The sequence below is a fragment of the Protomyctophum parallelum genome (assembly GCF_964188405.1).
Source record: "Protomyctophum parallelum genome assembly, chromosome: 8".
In the NCBI taxonomy this organism is placed as follows: Eukaryota; Metazoa; Chordata; class Actinopteri; order Myctophiformes; family Myctophidae; genus Protomyctophum; species Protomyctophum parallelum.
In genome coordinates this window covers 13,050,159-13,069,089 of record NC_139703.1, presented here as the reverse complement: position 1 = coordinate 13,069,089, position 18,931 = coordinate 13,050,159, and the positions used below count along the sequence as shown (strand labels likewise).

At 46.7% G+C, this 18,931-nt stretch overlaps 1 protein-coding gene across 1 annotated transcript; it reads left to right on the top strand.

The window, feature by feature from the left end:
* Nucleotides 1–256: 256 nt before the first annotated feature.
* znf831 (zinc finger protein 831) lies at nt 257–18,431 on the top strand (the record flags this gene model as incomplete). Its single annotated transcript, XM_083771018.1, has 7 exons — nt 257–370; nt 2,680–4,446; nt 5,412–5,697; nt 5,831–6,797; nt 10,414–10,685; nt 14,144–14,527; nt 17,238–18,431. Exons 2-7 carry the CDS (start codon nt 2,720–2,722, stop codon nt 18,429–18,431), a joined length of 4,830 nt encoding a protein of 1,609 aa, XP_083627144.1. The 5' UTR covers nt 257–370; nt 2,680–2,719.
* Nucleotides 18,432–18,931: the final 500 nt, after the last annotated feature.

The window sequence follows — 18,931 nt, the reverse complement described above, 5'->3', positions numbered from 1 at the left end:
CACACACACACACACACACACACACACACACACACGTTGCACACACATTTGCATTTGTTCCGCTTCCTTGTGAGCAGAAACTCAGTTCCTGTCACAGAGCTGTTGTAAGGAAACCAGATATGGGGTGAGTACAGAGAGGCCTGCATGGGCTGCTGGGTTAAAGATGCACTGAATGGGCTGCTGGGTTAAAGATGCACTGAATGGGCTGCTGGGTTAAAGATGCACTGAATGGGCTGCTGGGTTAAAGATGCACTGAATGGGCTGCTGGGTTAAAGATGCACTGAGGATGACTGGACTCACCGTGGGAGACTTTCTGGCCTGCATCCTTCCTGCTGACTTCACCCAAACCCCACAAGAACTGGCCAGAGAGGTGAGTGACAATCCATTGCTTTGTTCTCACGTAGATGTCATTGGTAAAGTCCGTTTTGCCCAAATTGCTAATTAGAAACACAGTCAGGCACAAGTTATCCTATTAGGCTGTATTTGTGTATTTTGTGCTACCATGTCTCGCTTGTTTGATTTTGTACCTATAGGGCAGGTAGTGCTGCCATTATTTCAGTTTTGTACAATCCTGCACCACATTCACACACACACATACAGTATCACTTATAATGCCTCAGAAAAGAAAAGGATCAGCACTCAGAAAAACAGCTGGTTACAGAAAAACAATTGTGTTTAAAGGCAGAGTATCACGCTGGCATCTACTTTGTCTCATTTCAATTGTGACAAAGTTGGGAAAATATTTGCTAATGCAACTATACAGCACTATACAGCATGTTCAGTGCATTTTGGCATCCTATGGGCTCCAATTTAGAATGCTGGTATACGAGGAAACTATGTCAAAGCTCCCTACACCATGTCAGATTACCCTTAATGTTCTCCTGCAGTTGCAATGGCAATTTAAAGCATAATGTGTACCAGTAGTGTCATGACAGTACATGGCATTGCTCAAACTGTTGTTTTATGAACAAAACAGCTCATAAAAACAATGTTGGTGAAAGAGATTTGTTGTAAAAAGCTCTTACATACTTACGTACTGGTGGAGAAAGCATGGGAGAGAGTGAGTATAGTGTGTGTGTGTGTGTGTGTGTGTGTGTGTGTGTGTGTGTGTGTGTGTGTGTGTGTGTGTGTGTGTGTGTGTGTGTGTGTGTGTGTGTGTGTGTGTGTGTGCGCGTGTACACTAACAGTACACAGTTTAGAGTTATCTGTGCCACACACACCGCACAAACATTGTGTCCCTCTAAGCGAATCGTTCAGTCAATCTTGATAAATCTAGTTTTTCTGATGGCTTGCCATCACAAAAGACAACCAAGTCCTTCAGAGCACTGGAGGAAAACAACTTTTGTCAGTCAACGGTTCCATGAAAAGAAAGGTCTGTGGTGTGGGCGTAAGCCTGCTTCACAGATATCAAACAGCCAGCCTGCCAACTCTGAGTCTGTGGGTGATATACGTAGCCATTTATGCAAAAAACACATCACACGCATGACTCATGGCAACGCTGAACAGGAATTGAAATTTGCATCTGTCATAACAGCACGAACTATACGGTATGAAGTGTGTTTATGAGAGGGGAAGACAGACACTTCACATTTCACGCCATGCGCACATACAGTGTACACACACACACACACACACACACACACACACACACACACACACACACACACACACACACATACATACTGACACTGTACACACACACAAAAGCACGAGAAACACAAGATCAATCAACGCTCAGTGGAGTGGTGGAACAGATTAAAGAATGAGTGGTATGGTCTTACCCCTCTCCTCACTGTCTGTCTGTCTGTCTGTCTGGCCCTCTCATGCACAAACTATCATATATCTTAACTCTTAAAGCCAATAATCGACCGCAGGGCTGAGACACTCTAGTCTACCGGAATAATGTCACTTCATTATGCCAGCAGTACAGCGGAGTGGACGGTGAAGTCCTGATGTCACTCACTCATCCCCTGGTCCGGGCCGTAGAAGTTTCATTTTAAATTGTCTCATATAAGCATTGTGGTCCAAAAATAAATAAACTGTCTCAGCGATATTGTATAATTAATTAATTTGATGGCACAAATAAACTTCTCGAAATGTACATAAACAAGGCCGTTTCTGAGGACATTTCTCAATGCACTTTCAGACAAAATAACAGTATGAGTACAACTAAAGAAGGGGTTCATGTCCAGGGGGTGTACTTGTACATCATGTGTCATACTAGCATCATGTCCAGGGGGTGTACTTGTACACCATGACATACTAGCATCATGTCCAGGGGGTGTACTTGTACATCATGTGTCATACTAGCATCATGTCCAGGGGGTGTACTTGTACATCATGTGTCATACTAGCATCATGTCCAGGGGGTGAACTTGTACATCATGACATACTATAGCATCATGTCCAGGGGGTGTACTTGTACATCATGTGACATACTAGCGTCATGTCCAGGGGGTGTACTTGTACATCAAGCTGCCTCTCACTACAGTATATGTTTCGGGAACAAGGCTACTTATACTTGTAGTGAAGTAGAAGTAGGCCTATGTATTGTTAAAAAAGTTAAATACTCAAGAAAAGTAAAGTTACCTAAAAAGTGTACTTAAAGTACAGTACTTGAGTAAAAGCATTTAGTTTCCAACACTGATGGGTCTAATGTAAACTCTGCTTTTCTAACAGGTAATTGGAGACCTCAGCGTGGAGCAGGGCTGCTGTTACCATGGAGACTAGCAAGCCAGAGTGTGTGAGTGTGCACAGCAGCTCAGTAGCTGCACCAACACAAACGAATATGGACATGCAGACCCCAATGACACACAAGATGGACATGCAGACCCCACTAACGGCGTTTTACGTCCACACTGTGCCTGCCGCGCACGAGCGCCTACAGCCGTACCCGCTGCTGCCGCTGCCGGCCGGCCCCCGGGGTCCGGCCACGTTCCATCTGTCCATGCTTCCACTCAACCCCAAAGACAACCGTCCCCTTATCACGCTCCACATCGCCGGCGGGCTGCAGGCTCAGTCGCAGGGCTTGAACCTGGCCGCTCACCCCCTCCCCGCGGTCAGACCCAAGTCGGCGGGGAAGCACGTGTGTCCGCACTGCGGACGCGACTGCATGAAGCCCAGCGTGCTGGAGAAGCACCTGCGCTGTCACACCGGCGAGCGGCCGTACACCTGCACCACCTGCCGAGTCTCCTTCAAGACCCAGAGCAACCTCTACAAGCACAAGCGCACGCAGGCCCACGCCCGCCTCTCGTCCGAGTCGGAGCACAGCAGCCTGGGCAGTCAGGACAGTGTGTGCAGCTCCGCCTGTGGCTTCTCCCTGGACGGCTGCAGCGACGAGTCGGGAAGTGTGGAGCGGGATGTGACCGGCACCTGCTGTGACGGCGCTATGCAACTCTCCCCGGGGAAAAGGCGAGGGACAGAAACAGACTGTGCTCTCCATACAGGACCAGTCAGCAATAACAAGGAGTTGAGCTCTGTATCTCTAAACGAGTGTCAATTGACGACATCGGCAAAGGAAAAACAGATGAGGACAGAACACCCGAAGGCTCCTCCGACCACACATCGACATCTTCCCCTTCAGAGGCAGGAGGCCACTCTGTTCTCCAAGCTGTGGGAGAGCTCCGTGTCCAGAGGGAAGTCACAGAGCCACGACAGCACAGACTCGGGCTTCAGCGAAAGCAGCGACCAGTATCCAAGCCCCAGCAGCGTTCTACATGACCACAGCATGGAGTCCCTGGCAGAGTCCACCTTGGAGGTTCTGGAACAGCCCGCCGGCTTACGGGCGTCCACCAAAAGTGGACAGGAGGCCGGCGGCGGCATGTCCGAGCGGGGCCACAGAACACTGGAGGAGCGCATCTCGAAACTCATCTCCGAAAACAGCGCCGTGGTGGAGGACAAACGTCTGGAGAATGTGCGGCCGCGCAAGACGGTGCTGTCGAAGCAGGGCAGCATCGACCTCCCCATGCCGTACACTTACAAAGACTCCTTTCACTTTGACCTGAAGAACAGCAAGAACCATAAGGTCATGTTAGACAGCAACAGGAAGCCTGGCTCGTACGGCTCTGTGCCCACGCAGCGCTCCACCAGCGTTGACCACGCCCCCCTGACCCGCAGCAGCTCCCTGCCGTACAACGTGACCCTGCTGCGGCCTGAGATGAGCAACCCCGCCTCCTCCGCCTTCCGGAGGAATCACGACACGATAGCACAAAGGGGAAGCTTTGTTCCGATCAACGCCACGTGTTCGACTGCTAAGTCAGGGGACCAGCATGTGTCCACCCATCACCCGCTGGTCCGCCAGGCCGCTGTGGACTGCCACCACACGACAGAAGAGGAGCTCTCCACCAGCAACTGTGACAGGGACAGCAGCGACGCATGCAGAGAGCCGAACAACAGAAAGTGCCGCAGGAAGAAGGCGGAAAAGTTTGCGTACAACAAGTGGTACATGTACGGGGCTGGGACATTCAAGAAGCTCTACAACACCGAAAAAGGGACCGATAATGTCGCTTTGAAAGCCACAAGATTGCCGGATAACCCAGAGCACGACGTGGTTCAGAGAAGATCCTTGACAGTGCATAAAGAGCCAGCAGCAATAAAAGACTCAACATTAAAATCTTCAAACGGCAGTGCAACTGTGTGCCATCAATCTAGTCTCCCTGCCAATTTAAATCATGAAGCAAAACAACCTCCTTTCATGTGTACCTCTCTCAAGACTGCCCTCTTAAGGAATCCATCTGCATCCACATTGCAGTTCCCTTCACAGCACAGCACAGACAGCATGGTCCCAACAGAGGCAGAGAGGTCAGTGAACAAGGACAGCCCGCCCACTTCTGTCTCACAACAATGTGTCACTCACATTCCCTCGGACAGGAAGAAGCAAAGAACGGATGTTAAGGGGACTTCTGGTCTGGGGACAGAGACAGCGCCCCACACATCAGCACATGCTTTCCACAGTGTCACTGACAATGTGCCAAAGCAGCACACACATTTCAGTCCTATTAACTCTCAGACCATTCCTCCACACAGAGAAATCCTCTCTGCTCCATGCATAGCCAGTGCAAAGCATCTTAGCACCGCATCAGCCATTTTCATCCATTCCACCGCCAAAAGCAGCTTCCTGCCCAAGTACCAGCTAAAATTACCTGCTGCCGGGGCGAACACCAATCCTTTACCACGCACTATGAATGTATTGACCTCTGACCTCTCATCTTCTCTCAGGGACCAAACCTCTCTCTCTATGACAACTTTAGCATCACAGGGAACAAAGCATATGGATCCGCACAGTCTCAGCATCGAAAGGACGTATAGTGCCGAATCTACACAGGATAATGAGTCAGTATTTCCTACAGGCAGTCTAGCAGTAACCTCTGCAGCGAGACTCAATGACAGCACGGCATGCATGTTCACCATAGTGCACAGGCGGAGCACAACCATCACCACAACCACAGCCCGATCCGTGCAGAATCGTCACGCAAAATTAGGCACCACGTCTGTACGGAGCTTGCCCTCCGGAGGAGCTGCCGTTGGCTCAGCGCCAAGTCAGTGTGCCAGACTTCCTGCGACGGCGACACAGAGCGCCCTCGCTCCATCGACCACAACCACACAACAGAGCCGCCCGCCGGCTGCTGTCACCGTCACAGTTTCCTCCGGAGGCCAACGACATCGTCCTGTGTCGCACACTTCCCATTCCTTGACACCGTCAGGCCAGAGAACTCCCACTGCGACAGGAACCCCCGCGGTAGCATGTCAGCTCGTACAGTTTGATTCAGCGCAGCCATCTGCCGAGAATGTGTTTCACGTGCACACGCCCGATCTCCAAATCTGCCTGCAGATCATATCTGATGAGCAGCTGGCTCTCATAGAGCCCCGGATTGAGAGGGAGGGGCGGGTGGCGGGAACAACCAGCCTCTCACATAAGAACTGTGAAGCTATGGAGCCACAGGTCATGTGTGAGTATCTGCAGAGCTCTGTCGCTGTCATGGAGAATGACAGCCATGGAAAAAAACAGGAGAGGACTGGAGGTCACCAGGAGATGAGCCAGGCAGAGCTGTCGTCTTCAAAAAACACGGTGAGCATAACCCCTCTACCTCCGACACTGGCTCAAAAGACGCAAGAGGAAGCGCTCGTCACAGAAGGCCGTGATGTTGGCCAGGCTGTGACAGCAGTGACATCCCCTGAACCGCTGTGGCCACGAAAACAGACGATGGTAAAGGAACACGTCCGGCCAGAGGGAAATGTCAGCCAAGGCGGACTAATGTGTTTAAACCTATCTGACCAAGAAGAGCTTATAGAGAATACCACAGTCGGCCAATTACGGCACCACGGAAGCCAGCCTCCCGATGAAACGACCACACGTCACGTGGTTACGCTGAAATGTCAGCCCACAGGATGTGAACAGCCCGGTGTGGAGAGCGGGGAGACGACCCGCCCGGCTCCACAGGCCGGGTTCGATCAGCGCTCGTCTGCTGCAGCGTGCCGAGGTCAAGCCCTCCATGGGAACGTTTCTCCGCTTCCCAACAATAACTGCAACATTCCTGAAAAGGTCACCTCACAAGGGACCGCCTGCGGTGCTGATACTGCGGATGGGAGAAGGGTGAGCTCAGAAATGCTGTGGTGCTCCGCACACGCTGACAGGGGTAGGAGCAGTGCTCAACCGCTGGACAGTTCTCAGGCCATGAATCCCGGTGAGTCACCAGCGGGCAGAGTGGACAAGGACCACACAGAACATCAGCTGTCTGTGCCGCAGAACATCCAGGTGGAAAGAGCCACATGTGTGTCCAGTGAATGCCACGCTGCAGGTACTGTATATGGATAATTGATGGCATTCAGTGCCATTCACCCTATCATCAATCTTTGGCAGTGTTTCTCAGCCTGGGGGGATTCCAGGGCATCCCAAAATGTAACTAATGTAAATGTAATAATCAGCCATTTTAAAATAGCAGAGCTTGTGGATCAGCTATTTTAATACATTTTAATTGGAATACATTTCAAACATTTGAACAACTTCTTGTATGGGGGTCCCTGTCAAAGACAAAATATGGGGTCTGTGGCAAAATACATGTTAATTTGGGGGGGGGTCCTTGACATTAAAACGTTTGAGAAGCACTGAAGTAGAGTCCCTTTCAGAACCAATCAATCAAACCATTCAGAGGTATTCAGCCATGTTATCCACAAGGTGGCGGAATAACACCACATCGTTTTAGAACACAGTTTCTCCTGCAGACAGACCACCCATAAACTTGACAGATGTTGTTGTCCATGACCCTCTATGGCATGGAGCTGCCCTCAGGCAACTATAGCTTTCTGGACCTCACACCACCCCTTAACTTGAAAAACGGGTGGTGGGTTTCCAGTTGGACTTTTACCGGACTGAGAGAGTGTAAAGCTCTGAGACCCTATACTACGGATCTGTTTGGTACCATTTTGTACACTCTCAGAGTACAATGAACACAGGATTTTAACTGTGCATGGGGGTAAACAAGGACTTATACCCCTTCCACAATAATTTGGAGCAACAGTAAAAAAGCTAATTTGTAATCTTTGGAATTTAGGAGTTGTGAAAGAGCAACAGATGGTTTCCAGTCAACAGACATGACGTGTGGTGTATAAATCCTACAGTGTGCAGTGACTCTACTAGACTGTTAGAGCGGGGCTTCACACCTCTAATTTGTTTACATTGGAGGAGCCGCCATACATTGAGGCACATGGCATTGATGAAACACTAGTCCCACTAGACCCTGCAGGGGTCGTACAGGTCACAGAGGAAGTCGCACAGCAGCACTGGTGGAAAGTACATTTTTGTACAATTTCAGTTTTTCAATACTTTATACTTCTATTCCACTATACATCACAGAGGCAAATGTACGTTTGTATTTCCACTATATATATATATATAGGCCTACATACATAAAAGCTTTAGTTAGTAATTAGTTTAAATATGTTTTTACAATTAAGCCCTATACTTAAAACATCTGCTGTTTTTGATCGATTTTCACCAAATTTGAAAAAACAAACAAAAAAGAATGTGTTAAAGGACATCTGCATAATGAGTATTCCAATACTTTTGTACTTGTACTCAAGTAACATTTTGAATAGAGGCTCTAGTAAGACAGTAAGAACTGTGATTACTTCATCAGAGCAGAACACAGATCGAGTCACATGCACAAGGTTCAGCCAACACAAATGCGTAGAGTATTGGACCCGTTGTTTTTTATTCAATTAGTGTTATATCTCCCCGACTGTAATAATAATAATAATAATGAATTTTATTTATATTGCACTTTTCATTCACAAGGAATCTCAGAGTGCTACAAGGTTAAAAACATATGATCTATCATAAAAGGTTAAAAACAGGGTTAACAAAAACAGTGCAAAACAGTGCAAAGCGACAGTTCAGCACAAAAAGGCCTTCCGAAACAGGAAGGTTTTCAGGCCTGTTTTAAAACATTCCACAGTCTGCGGCACTCTCAGGTCCATGGGGAGGCTATTCCATAGACGTGGTGCTGCTAAGCAAAAGGCCCGGTCCCCCATGGTGCGCAGTTTGGTGTCAGGAACATGGAGTAGTAGTAGTTTGTTTGCAGATCTGAGGGTGCGGGTGGAGGATGTTTTTGGAGGGGTGATTAGTTCCTGTAGGTAAGGTGGGGCATGTCCGTTTATGCAGTTGAATGTTATCAGCAGAACCTTGTAATCGATCCTGGCTGTAACGGGGAGCCAGTGCAGTGTGAAGAGGATGGGTGTGATATGGTCATGTTTGCGGACTCTCATTAGGACCCTGGCAGCGCTGTTCTGTATGTACTGCAGCTTTTGTAGATGTTTGCCAGGAATCCCAATGAAGAGGGCGTTGCAGTATAAGTATACCATGTTACATCCTGCCTCAGCAGTTCCCAACCTTTCCGTGACCAGGGCCCACTTGAACATCTCTGCCCAACAAACTGACACCTTAACACGGTAGCTATTCGGCTAATTAGTCAGATGGGTGGCTCAAATGTTTTGAAATTCCTAGCGTGTAATAGAGAGTCTTCAGCTTGGACTTCAATGGAGTGGGGTAAGATCTGACAGGGGTGGGAGTGAATGCTGTTCCACAGCTTAGGGGCTGCGACAGCAAAGGTGCCGCCACCCCAGGGCTTGAGTTGAGATCATGGACAGCTAGAAGCTCCAGGTCAGCTGACCTCAGGGTCCTGTAGCTAGGAGGAGGGGTTAAAAGGTCAGCAATGTGGGGGAGGGGAGGGGCAACCTATTAAGTGCTTTGTAAACAATCAGGGGAATCTTTAAATCAACTCTAAACCCTACTGGCAGCCAGTGGAGAGGCCAGGACAGGGTTAATATCTATCTTCCTATTGGACCGAGAGAAATGGCTCGATTTTGGTGATAAATCTGGAATAGGATTTAAAAGTGGAATTAAATAATACACCAAGGTTTTTGACATGAGGTGTTGACAGGTTAGACGGACGACTATGTTTTGCACGTGTTACAGGGTCAGGAGGGGACAAGAAATAGTACACAAGGGTTTTGTACTTTATGTCCTCACGGTAGTTTCTCAGGCTGACTAGTTTGGACTGATCATTTGGCTTCAGGGGGAGATAAAACCGTGTCCAGTGCAACAGTGAAATGAAAGGTGATTTTTCTGAACGATTTGGCTGAAAACAGGATAGTTTTAACTTTTCACCAAAGCACAGCGTGCAAGTACGCCAATGGCCACCAGTGGTGGAAAAAGTACTCACCCTTTCTTACTTAAGTAAAAGTATCAATACTGCAATGTAGAAAATATTCTATTACAAGTAAAAGTCCATAATTCAAAATGTACTTGAGTAAAAGTACAAAAGTATTAGCATCAAAATGTACTTAACCCATTCAAGACAGGAACCTCTTTTGGTGTTTTCACCCTTCAGGACGGGAACCCCCTACAGTACAGTACAGTACAGTACAGTAGCAATTAGCAACATAACATTTGTGTAATTCTTTAATAAATATTTGAAGTTTTTCAGAAAACTTATAGGTCAGGATTTAGAAGGTGTTTTAGACCAGTCCAAATGGTCAAAATGTTTATAGGTCTGAAGTGGTTCTGTATTAATCCGAAATGTAGAGTAGAAGTAAAAGTATTGGAAATTGGAAATTCTCAAGTAAAGTACAAATAACTCTCAATTAAACTTAAGTGCAGTATTTGAGTGCATGTACTCAAGTACTGCACTTAAGTACAAACATACATGTATTTAGTTACTTTACACCACTGTTGGTCGCGCATTCTAATTTAAATATTCTTGGCTTTTCACTTTCCCCCAGGCCTCGGCTAATCTCTGTATCACCTTACGTTTAACACAAATGAAAACAAGCCCATAAGCATTTACATGGTCGGACTCTTCGGCCTGAAGAGAGAACAACTGCTTTTCATTTACTGTTCTCTCTCTCTCTCCTCAGGCCTCATGGAGAAGGAGGAGGAGGGCTCCCTGGCGGAGAGCGCAAGGCCGCGGGGCGGCGGAGGGACCCCAGGGCCTCCAGACGGCGCAGGCCGGGGTCTGAAGCTCCGCCAAGGGGCTGGGGAGAGAACGCACCGCTGTGTCCAGGGTCGGCGGAGCAGGGGAGCTCTGGGAGAGCGTGGAGTCACTACTACAAAGGAGGCGCTGCTACAGCAGGGGAAGTTGGAGTCTGATGGCGGATGTACTCGTAGACCCCCTCCGACTGCCTGGGAGGTGAGTCAAGAAAAGGTCAATAAAAAAGGTAAAACAAAATAAAACATTCTGAATGACGTCAAAATGTAGTTGTCATCACCTCCCATTCAGAAAAATAAAGTTTTGGAAGATAGTATTGCCAATTTGCCAGTAACAGTAAACACACTTTAGGCTCCATAAAAAGTGTCACTAGATCGTGTATATCATGTTATTAACTTTAGAACAATCTGTTACGAAGAACAAGGTTTTTTCTTCATGACATATTTGCAGAAAGTAATTCCCCAGGGATCTTCTAAACAGGGATTCTCACGCTCAAAGGGAGGTTCCACTGCGCCTCAAGCCAAAATCATGCTGGTCCGGTGCATCTCATAGTACGTTCACGAGCAGATGCAAAGATACACAGCATATTTGTCACTTTTTTTCTGTGTTCCACAAGCATCACTGAAGTACCAATAATCACGGTAAAGCTCACCCTTGAGTGTAATATTGCGATTACACAACAGTTACCCTTAAAATCAACATGTCAACTCAATTTCATTTTAACTAAGGTATTCGATAGAAATTCTTCATAATTTTTATAATGCCAGATTTAACCCCTACGACCACAGTGTTCCATGAAAACTTCTAGCCTATAGGGTTCAAGCACAAAAAAACTAAACAATTTGATTGGTTCGCACTTTGTTGCGTCATTGCAGCTACAGTTGTAGGTTTCTATCTTTGCATCTGGAAGTTGAACCCATGCAGCTCAACTTCAATTTGTAGCTTTATATCTATTGCAGCAGCTACAAGCGTCAGATTTACTTTGTTGCTTCACGTCGCTGGCTTCCATTGAAAATGGAATCTGCTTGTCTGAACGCAGCATCAGGAGCAAGACACGTGTAGGTATAATATAAGAAGAAAGCACTGGAATGGATCGGACTGTTGAGCCTTTTCTTTAATGTAAGCAGGGTGCAAGCAAGGCTGCGTTTCGATGTTATTGCATCATTGATAACCTGGCGGATATGTAATAGGCTAACATCAAAACGTTGTCTTTCCTGCCTTCCACCCTGCTACATTAAAGAAAATGTGCTCCAGTGCTTCATAGACCCCCAGTTGGGATATGCATCATGACACATCAGACCGACAGACCCCAATAACGCTTGTCCATTTGTACACTTTCAAAGTTACAGACCCGGGCCTAGCTCTAAGGTTCCATTTGGTTCCTAATTGTCGATCATTTTGCTTGGGAACCACTCAAGGACACCTGGGAGTCTCCAGGCCCCACTTTGAGAACCACTGCACTGATTCGTTTGGATTATAAAATAACATCCACACTACTGTACTGTACTGTACTGTACTGTACTGTACTGTACTGTACTGTACTGTACTGTACTGTACTGTACTGTACTGTACTGTACTGTACTGTACTGTACTGTACTGTACTGTAAGCAATATTACACAAGATGGTGTTCTTTAACGTCATTACGCCTGCGGTGCCATAGGAACTCGCCCACAGCGTGAGTTCCGAAAGGTATCGCCAGGGATCCAATTTCCTTTAGCAAGAGCTTGTGTGACTATAATAATAACTACATTGGATCCATTTGAACACATGTGGTTCTTTTTCAATTGAAAAGTAACTGTTTTGGACATACAAGGTTTCCACCCGACAGCGATGATTGATGTTATGTATTGTTCTGGGTCACCGGCTGCCAGGGTTTTAAAGACCTTGGCAGTGTGTGTGCAGAGCTCAGGTCCTGACAGCACCTGAAGCAAATTTATTTTGGCGTGAGTCTATTTCTCAACTTAAACACCAGTAGCTGTCATGACCTGTCTTATTTTCCTCTCGATACGTTTTTGTAGCGTCTGAGACAATGAGTAACTAAGTACATTTACTCAAGTAGCCTACTCTTTTTTTTTGTTATCAAATGTTTTTTATTTTAAGACAAAAATCACAAGACACGTTAACAACATGAAAGACTTAAAGCAAACAAAACACACATAAAACAACACACAACAGCAAAAGCAAAGAACACAAAAACAAAAACAAACAATCCCACCCACCCCTCCCCCCCCCCCCGAGACCAAAGATGCCACAAAATGTCATCACTTCAACCACTGTGCAATGAAAACAAAAAACAAATAATGATAATAACAATAATGATCAAACCATGCCCCCAACCAAATCTGCAATACCAGACCAAATCTCAACGTTTTCCTCTTTTGCACCATGCAATCTTGCTGTAGACATCTCTAGATAAATGATATCCAGAAAGGTCAAAGCCCATTGGCGAAATGACAATGTATGAGGCGGTTTCCAGTGCGAAGCAACCATCTTCTTTGCGGCCGTTACGCCAGCAAAGAAGACACGAATACGGGTGTTATTTAATGGCAACTGGGATACATCATTTAATAAGAATAGAGATGGGGAGGGTGTGATGTTAACTTATAGAATAGTCGAAAGGTTAGTAGCAACCAAATTCCAAAATGTGAGGACACTCGGACACTCCCACACCATATGAAAGAATGTACCTATGGTGTTTGAAGTGCAGAAAGTGCAGTTGTGATTATTTAAAATCCGCATAGCACACAATCTACGGGGGGTTAAGTACGTCCTATGAACAAAATTTAGATGAATTTGTTGATGATCAGGATTCCTAGAAGACAGGATAACATTAGACCACACTGTATCCCAGCTCCAATCTGGATCTAGATTTGGTATGTCATTCCTCCATACAGTATCGACAAGCAAGGTCCCATAACTAGATTCTAATAAATGTAGTAGCCTACTCTTAAGTACAGTTTTACTTTTACTTCACTTGAATATTAAATTTTTACTTTATACCTTATTTGTACTTTTTATACTACTTAATTATTTGACAACTAGTTGCTAGTTACAGTATACTTTGCAGGCTTAGATTGTTATCACTCAACGCTTTTCAGGCCAAGGACATCTTAGCCGTAGAGGGAGATGAAGCAGGGACCCCCATACATATTGAATAGAATTGTATCGCTGATTAAACATTTAATTTCTTTACCCATATTTTCTATTATTATGTTATGTTATTCAAACTTAGCCATTGGCTCTGTACTGTACTGACACCAAACCACTTCACCGAAAATAGACAATCTTAGTTATATCTGGTGAATGTTCCTCCCACTATAGAGATGCTAGGGTTCATGTTATTAATGTAAAAATAAATCTAAATAAAGTCCTTATGACACAAAGATTTGGCAGCCCCCCTGTCTTAACTCCCCCTAGGGGTCACAGACCCTGAAGACCCCTGACTTAAGCCCTATTTTATACTTTATCATAGATATTCAAAAATAATATATCCACAGATACCTACAAGCTCATGCGAGCTTGTACAGTAAATCTTTTATCATTGCATTAGGCCATGGACCCCATGGAAATACTGAAACAGGGCAGGGGGTCCTTGAAATTAAAAAGAGAATCACTGTCTTAATGGAGATACTGTTCCTCCTTTTACTTTTATCAACAGGCAAGAGCAGCAAATGAAGCAACAATGGAATCCTGTGCACATTCTTGGCTAGATCAGAATCTGTCCCAGATCCAGTTTGGAACGTCTGACAGTCTACAACAGACACTCCTCCAGGATGACAGTCTACCACAGACGCTCCTCCAGGATGACAGTCTACAACAGACACTCCTCCAGGATGACAGTCTACCACAGACGCTCCTCCAGGATGACAGTCTACCACAGACACTCCTCCAGGATGACAGTCTACCACAGACGCTCCTCCAGGATGACAGTCTTCCACAGACACTCCTCCAGGGAGTTTCAAGCACTTCAGATGACAGTGATTCACCTGCTCCGTGGTCTGAACTGGAGCCTTCTCAATTCTCATGGCACTGCGAGTCCGCTGTCGCCCGTGACCAACAAACGCAACCTTTACAAACCAACCCGCAGTGCTGTTTGGCACAAACACAGAACGATTTCCGTCACATTGACTTCGGCCATCAAACCCAACCGCCAATTCACAACGTTTACCTCCAAAACATGCAAACTGCCAGCTTTGCCCTGTCTGATCCAAGCCTCTCTCAGATTTGTACAGCAGAAAAACACAACCCGTTAACAAGTCATTCTAAGTCAATATGCCCCAATGATGCTCACAGGACGCCAAGCCTCTTGCCTGGAATCAAACCCTCAACCTCCACATGCAGCCGCTCTGTCAAGGTAATATTTTGTGAAATATTGGAAAATACTAGCCTTATGTATGACATATTGACAAGGACTAAAACTAACAGTACAGTGCATTGTGAAACATTGTGAGCTTGTAGATTGTCTATATTTGGAATTGGCAGAGGGATTTTGGTGTAGAGCAGGGGTTTCAACGGGTGGTCCGTGGACCACTGGTGGTCCGTTAAGGCAGTGCTTTTCAACCAGTGGTCCTTGACGGGGTTCCAAGTGGTCCCCAGCTAAATGATGGAGAGGTAATGGTAACCAAATGGCCCCTTGTAGATTATTGAAGTCTCAAGAGTTACATTATTGTTAAACATCTGCATTACTTAAATTATAAGAAGTTAACACAATTAGAGAATGTAGAAGAATTGTTATTTTGATCAATATTTGCCTGTTATCTCTCCTACCAACATCAATACAGAATCTTATCCAATCTCATAATCTTATAACAAAATATTCTAAGTTTTGGGTCTGAGAGGCTAAATCTCATCAAATGGTGGTCCATGGCTCAAATGCTGTATACATACTGGACCTTGATATGACAAGGGCTAAAAAGCACTGTGTTAATTACATGTGGTCCATGACCATGCATTTAGAAATGTATAGGAAAGTGAAGATTTATTTTTTTCCCCCACGGAACAGTGCACTACATTACCTGGTGACATATGATGAACACATCAATGTTGTCAATGAGGAGAACTCAAGAATGAACCACAGAAAAGGGAAAGTGTACCGGATTGCCTGGTTGAGTCACCATTATTAGAAAATGTGCCGATATAATCAATCGCATGTGTCTTCTCACTCATACGTACATACGGTAAGTTGCAATGAATCAGTTAACCTGAGTTAAATATGGAAGTTTAAGAGAACAGAATAAGGGAAACCATGGGAAAGGAATAGATCAGTGGTTCTCATTTAGTTTTTTAGCTCTGGACCAATAGCATCTCAGTTAAATAAAGACTGTTGAGGGCTTGATTTCATTTACCTTGAATTAACAAATTAAATTAAGCCCTTAACAGTCATTATTTAATTTCAAGCTTTTTCCAAAACACCATGCCCATCCCTCCTCCCAACACAACAGTGGTCCCCAGGTTGATTCGTAGTCAGGGTGGTGGTCCCCAGGTTGATTCGTAGTCAGGGTGGTGGTCCCCAGGTTGATTCGTAGTCAGGGTGGTGGTCCCCAGGTTGATTCGTAGTCAGGGTGGTGGTCCCCAGGTTGATTCATAGTCAGGGTGGTGGTCCCCAGGTTGATTCGTAGTCAGGGTGGTGGTCCCCAGGTTGATTCGTAGTCAGGGTGGTGGTCCCCAGGTTGATTCGTAGTCAGGGTGGTGGTCCCCAGGTTGATTCATAGTCAGGGTGGTGGTCCCCAGGTTGATTCGTAGTCAGGGTGGTGGTCCCCAGGTTGATTCGTAGTCAGGGTGGTGGTCCCCAGGTTGATTCGTAGTCAGGGTGGTGGTCCCCAGGTTGATTCGTAGTCAGGGTGGTTTCCTGGTTCACGATCAGATGATATATATATATATATATATATATATATATATATATATATATATTATTGTCTCCACCAGGCCGAAGGCATGTGGGGAGAGTATGTTTTGCACTCCGTCCGTCCGCGTGTGTGTCCGTGTGTCCGTGAACAGCTAATCTCGGCCACCGTTAACCCGGTCGATGCCATATTTTGCACACACACTCCCTGGATGCCAACCATGAACCTCTGCCCCAAACTTTCCAGAACGGCCTGTTATAGCGCCACCAGGAGGCCGCTTTGTGCAAAACAAGTTTTTCGATGCCATATTTTGCACACACACTCCCTGGATGCCAACCATGAACCTCTGCCCCAAACTTTCCAGAACGGCCTGTTATAGCGCCACCAGGAGGCCGCTTTGTGCAAAACAAGTTTTTGCACAGTACACCTACAGATTTTGTCCAAACATCACGCAAATTGGTACACAGTCTCTCTAGAGCCATTCAACGAAACGGGTCTTTCAGATTTATCAGACTCCATCCTGATTGGTTAAGATTGGCTTCCAAAGTTCACAGGAGTGCTCAGTTTCAAACAAAATGCTGCAAATCATGAACACATCGCGTGATTTCCGTGAAATTGTGCACCCACATTCCCACTAGGCCGAGGACAAAATGCCACATGAACAATTTCAACTCAGCCTCAAGGTGGCGCTATAACTGGCCGAAAAGTGTTTTTACCTCTAACTGCACGGATCTGTGGATAACCTGGTGGAGACCTGTGCCCGGAAGGGCACTTTTTCTAGTTTTTTTTGTTTCCCGCCTGATCCAGGATTCCAGGTACACGACTGGACCTGGTCATTCTGCTTTTATCTTCTAGTTTTCCTTATAGTTTAATTTGACTATAATAACAACAACTCTGGTTTCTGTTCAGGTCATAGATCACAGTGGAAGGTCAGCTGGGGACGGCCTGGCAACACGCACAACGGGGCCCCCGCGGAACAAAATCCACCCACTGACACCTCGGACCCCCACGTACCCGCAACCTGGAGACCATCCAGACGGTGGGGGTCAACAGTCACACGGCCATACGAGCCACACGGGTAGCCCTGTCACCACTCTACAGGGCCATATGAGCCACATGGACAGCCCTGTCACCACTCTACAGGGCCATACGAGCCACATGGACAGCCCTGTCACCACTCTACAGGGCCATACGAGCCACATGGACAGCCCTGTCACCACTCTACAGGGCCATACGAGCCACACGGGTAGCCCTGTCACCACTCTACAGGGCCATACGAGCCACATGGACAGCCCTGTCACCACTCTACAGGGCCATACGAGCCACATGGACAGCCCTGTCACCACTCTACAGGGTCATATGAGCCACATGGACAGCCCTGTCACCACTCTACAGGGCCATACGAGCCACATGGACAGCCCTGTCACCACTCTACAGGGCCATACGAGCCACATGGACAGCCCTGTCACCACTCTACAGGGTCATACGAGCCACATGGACAGCCCTGTCACCACTCTACAGGGCCATACGAGCCACATGGACAGCCCTGTCACCACTCTACAGGGCCATACGAGCCACATGGACAGCCCTGTCACCACTCTACAGGGTCATATGAGCCACACGGACAGCCCTGTCACCACTCTACAGGGCCATACGAGCCACACGGACAGCCCTGTCACCACTCTACAGGGCCATACGAGCCACACGGACAGCCCTGTCACCACTCTACAGGGTCATATGAGCCACACGGACAGCCCTGTCACCACTCTACAGGGCCATACGAGCCACATGGACAGCCCTGTCACCACTCTACAGGGCCATACGAGCCACACGGACAGCCCTGTCAACCCTCTACAGGGTCATATGAGCCACGCGGACAGCCCTGTCACCACTCTACAGGGTCATATGAGCCACATGGACAGCCCTGTCACAACTCTCTCTTCCAATATAAGCCACTGTGTCTCCTGGCCCGGTCAGCTTCACAGCTACCCGCTGCCTGAGTGCCTGAGCGGTGCTGTGAGGCCCGTGCTCAGCAGCCAAGACTACCCTGCAGACGGGTCCAGCAGCAGCGACGACGAGGGCAAGCTTATCATCGAGCTTTAACCCTTTTAAGACTTATATGTCTCTGTTGTTGGGCTGAAAACTCTTATCTCCACATCCTAACCTTTTGTGTTTTTTCGTAAATTAATCGGCAGAAGAGGCTGAAAAACAGCCAAAAAGGACACGCACATCTAAACCCTAATAGCCTGGGTGCCGGATCAAAAACAGTGATAGTTCAAGAATAAAATAATCTGCATACCATTTTCTGCTCCTTTACTTCGTAAATAGTAAATGGCAACGTTTCGAGCCGAAGCTCTTCCTTAAGCCTTTCAAGAAAGAGATTCTTGAATTTTCGTAAATGAATGCTATTTGATCATACTACAGCGAAACACAAAAGCATCCCAAGAAATGCCCAGAAAAGCACTGGGCTCTTTTAGGTTACTCTTAAAGTTAGTTGTCAGCTCGTCATTGCTCATAAATAAATACACAGTCCTTCCTGCAGCTGACCCGGGTTACAATCTGACCCGAGGCTGTTCGATGCATGCCATTGCCAACCAACCACC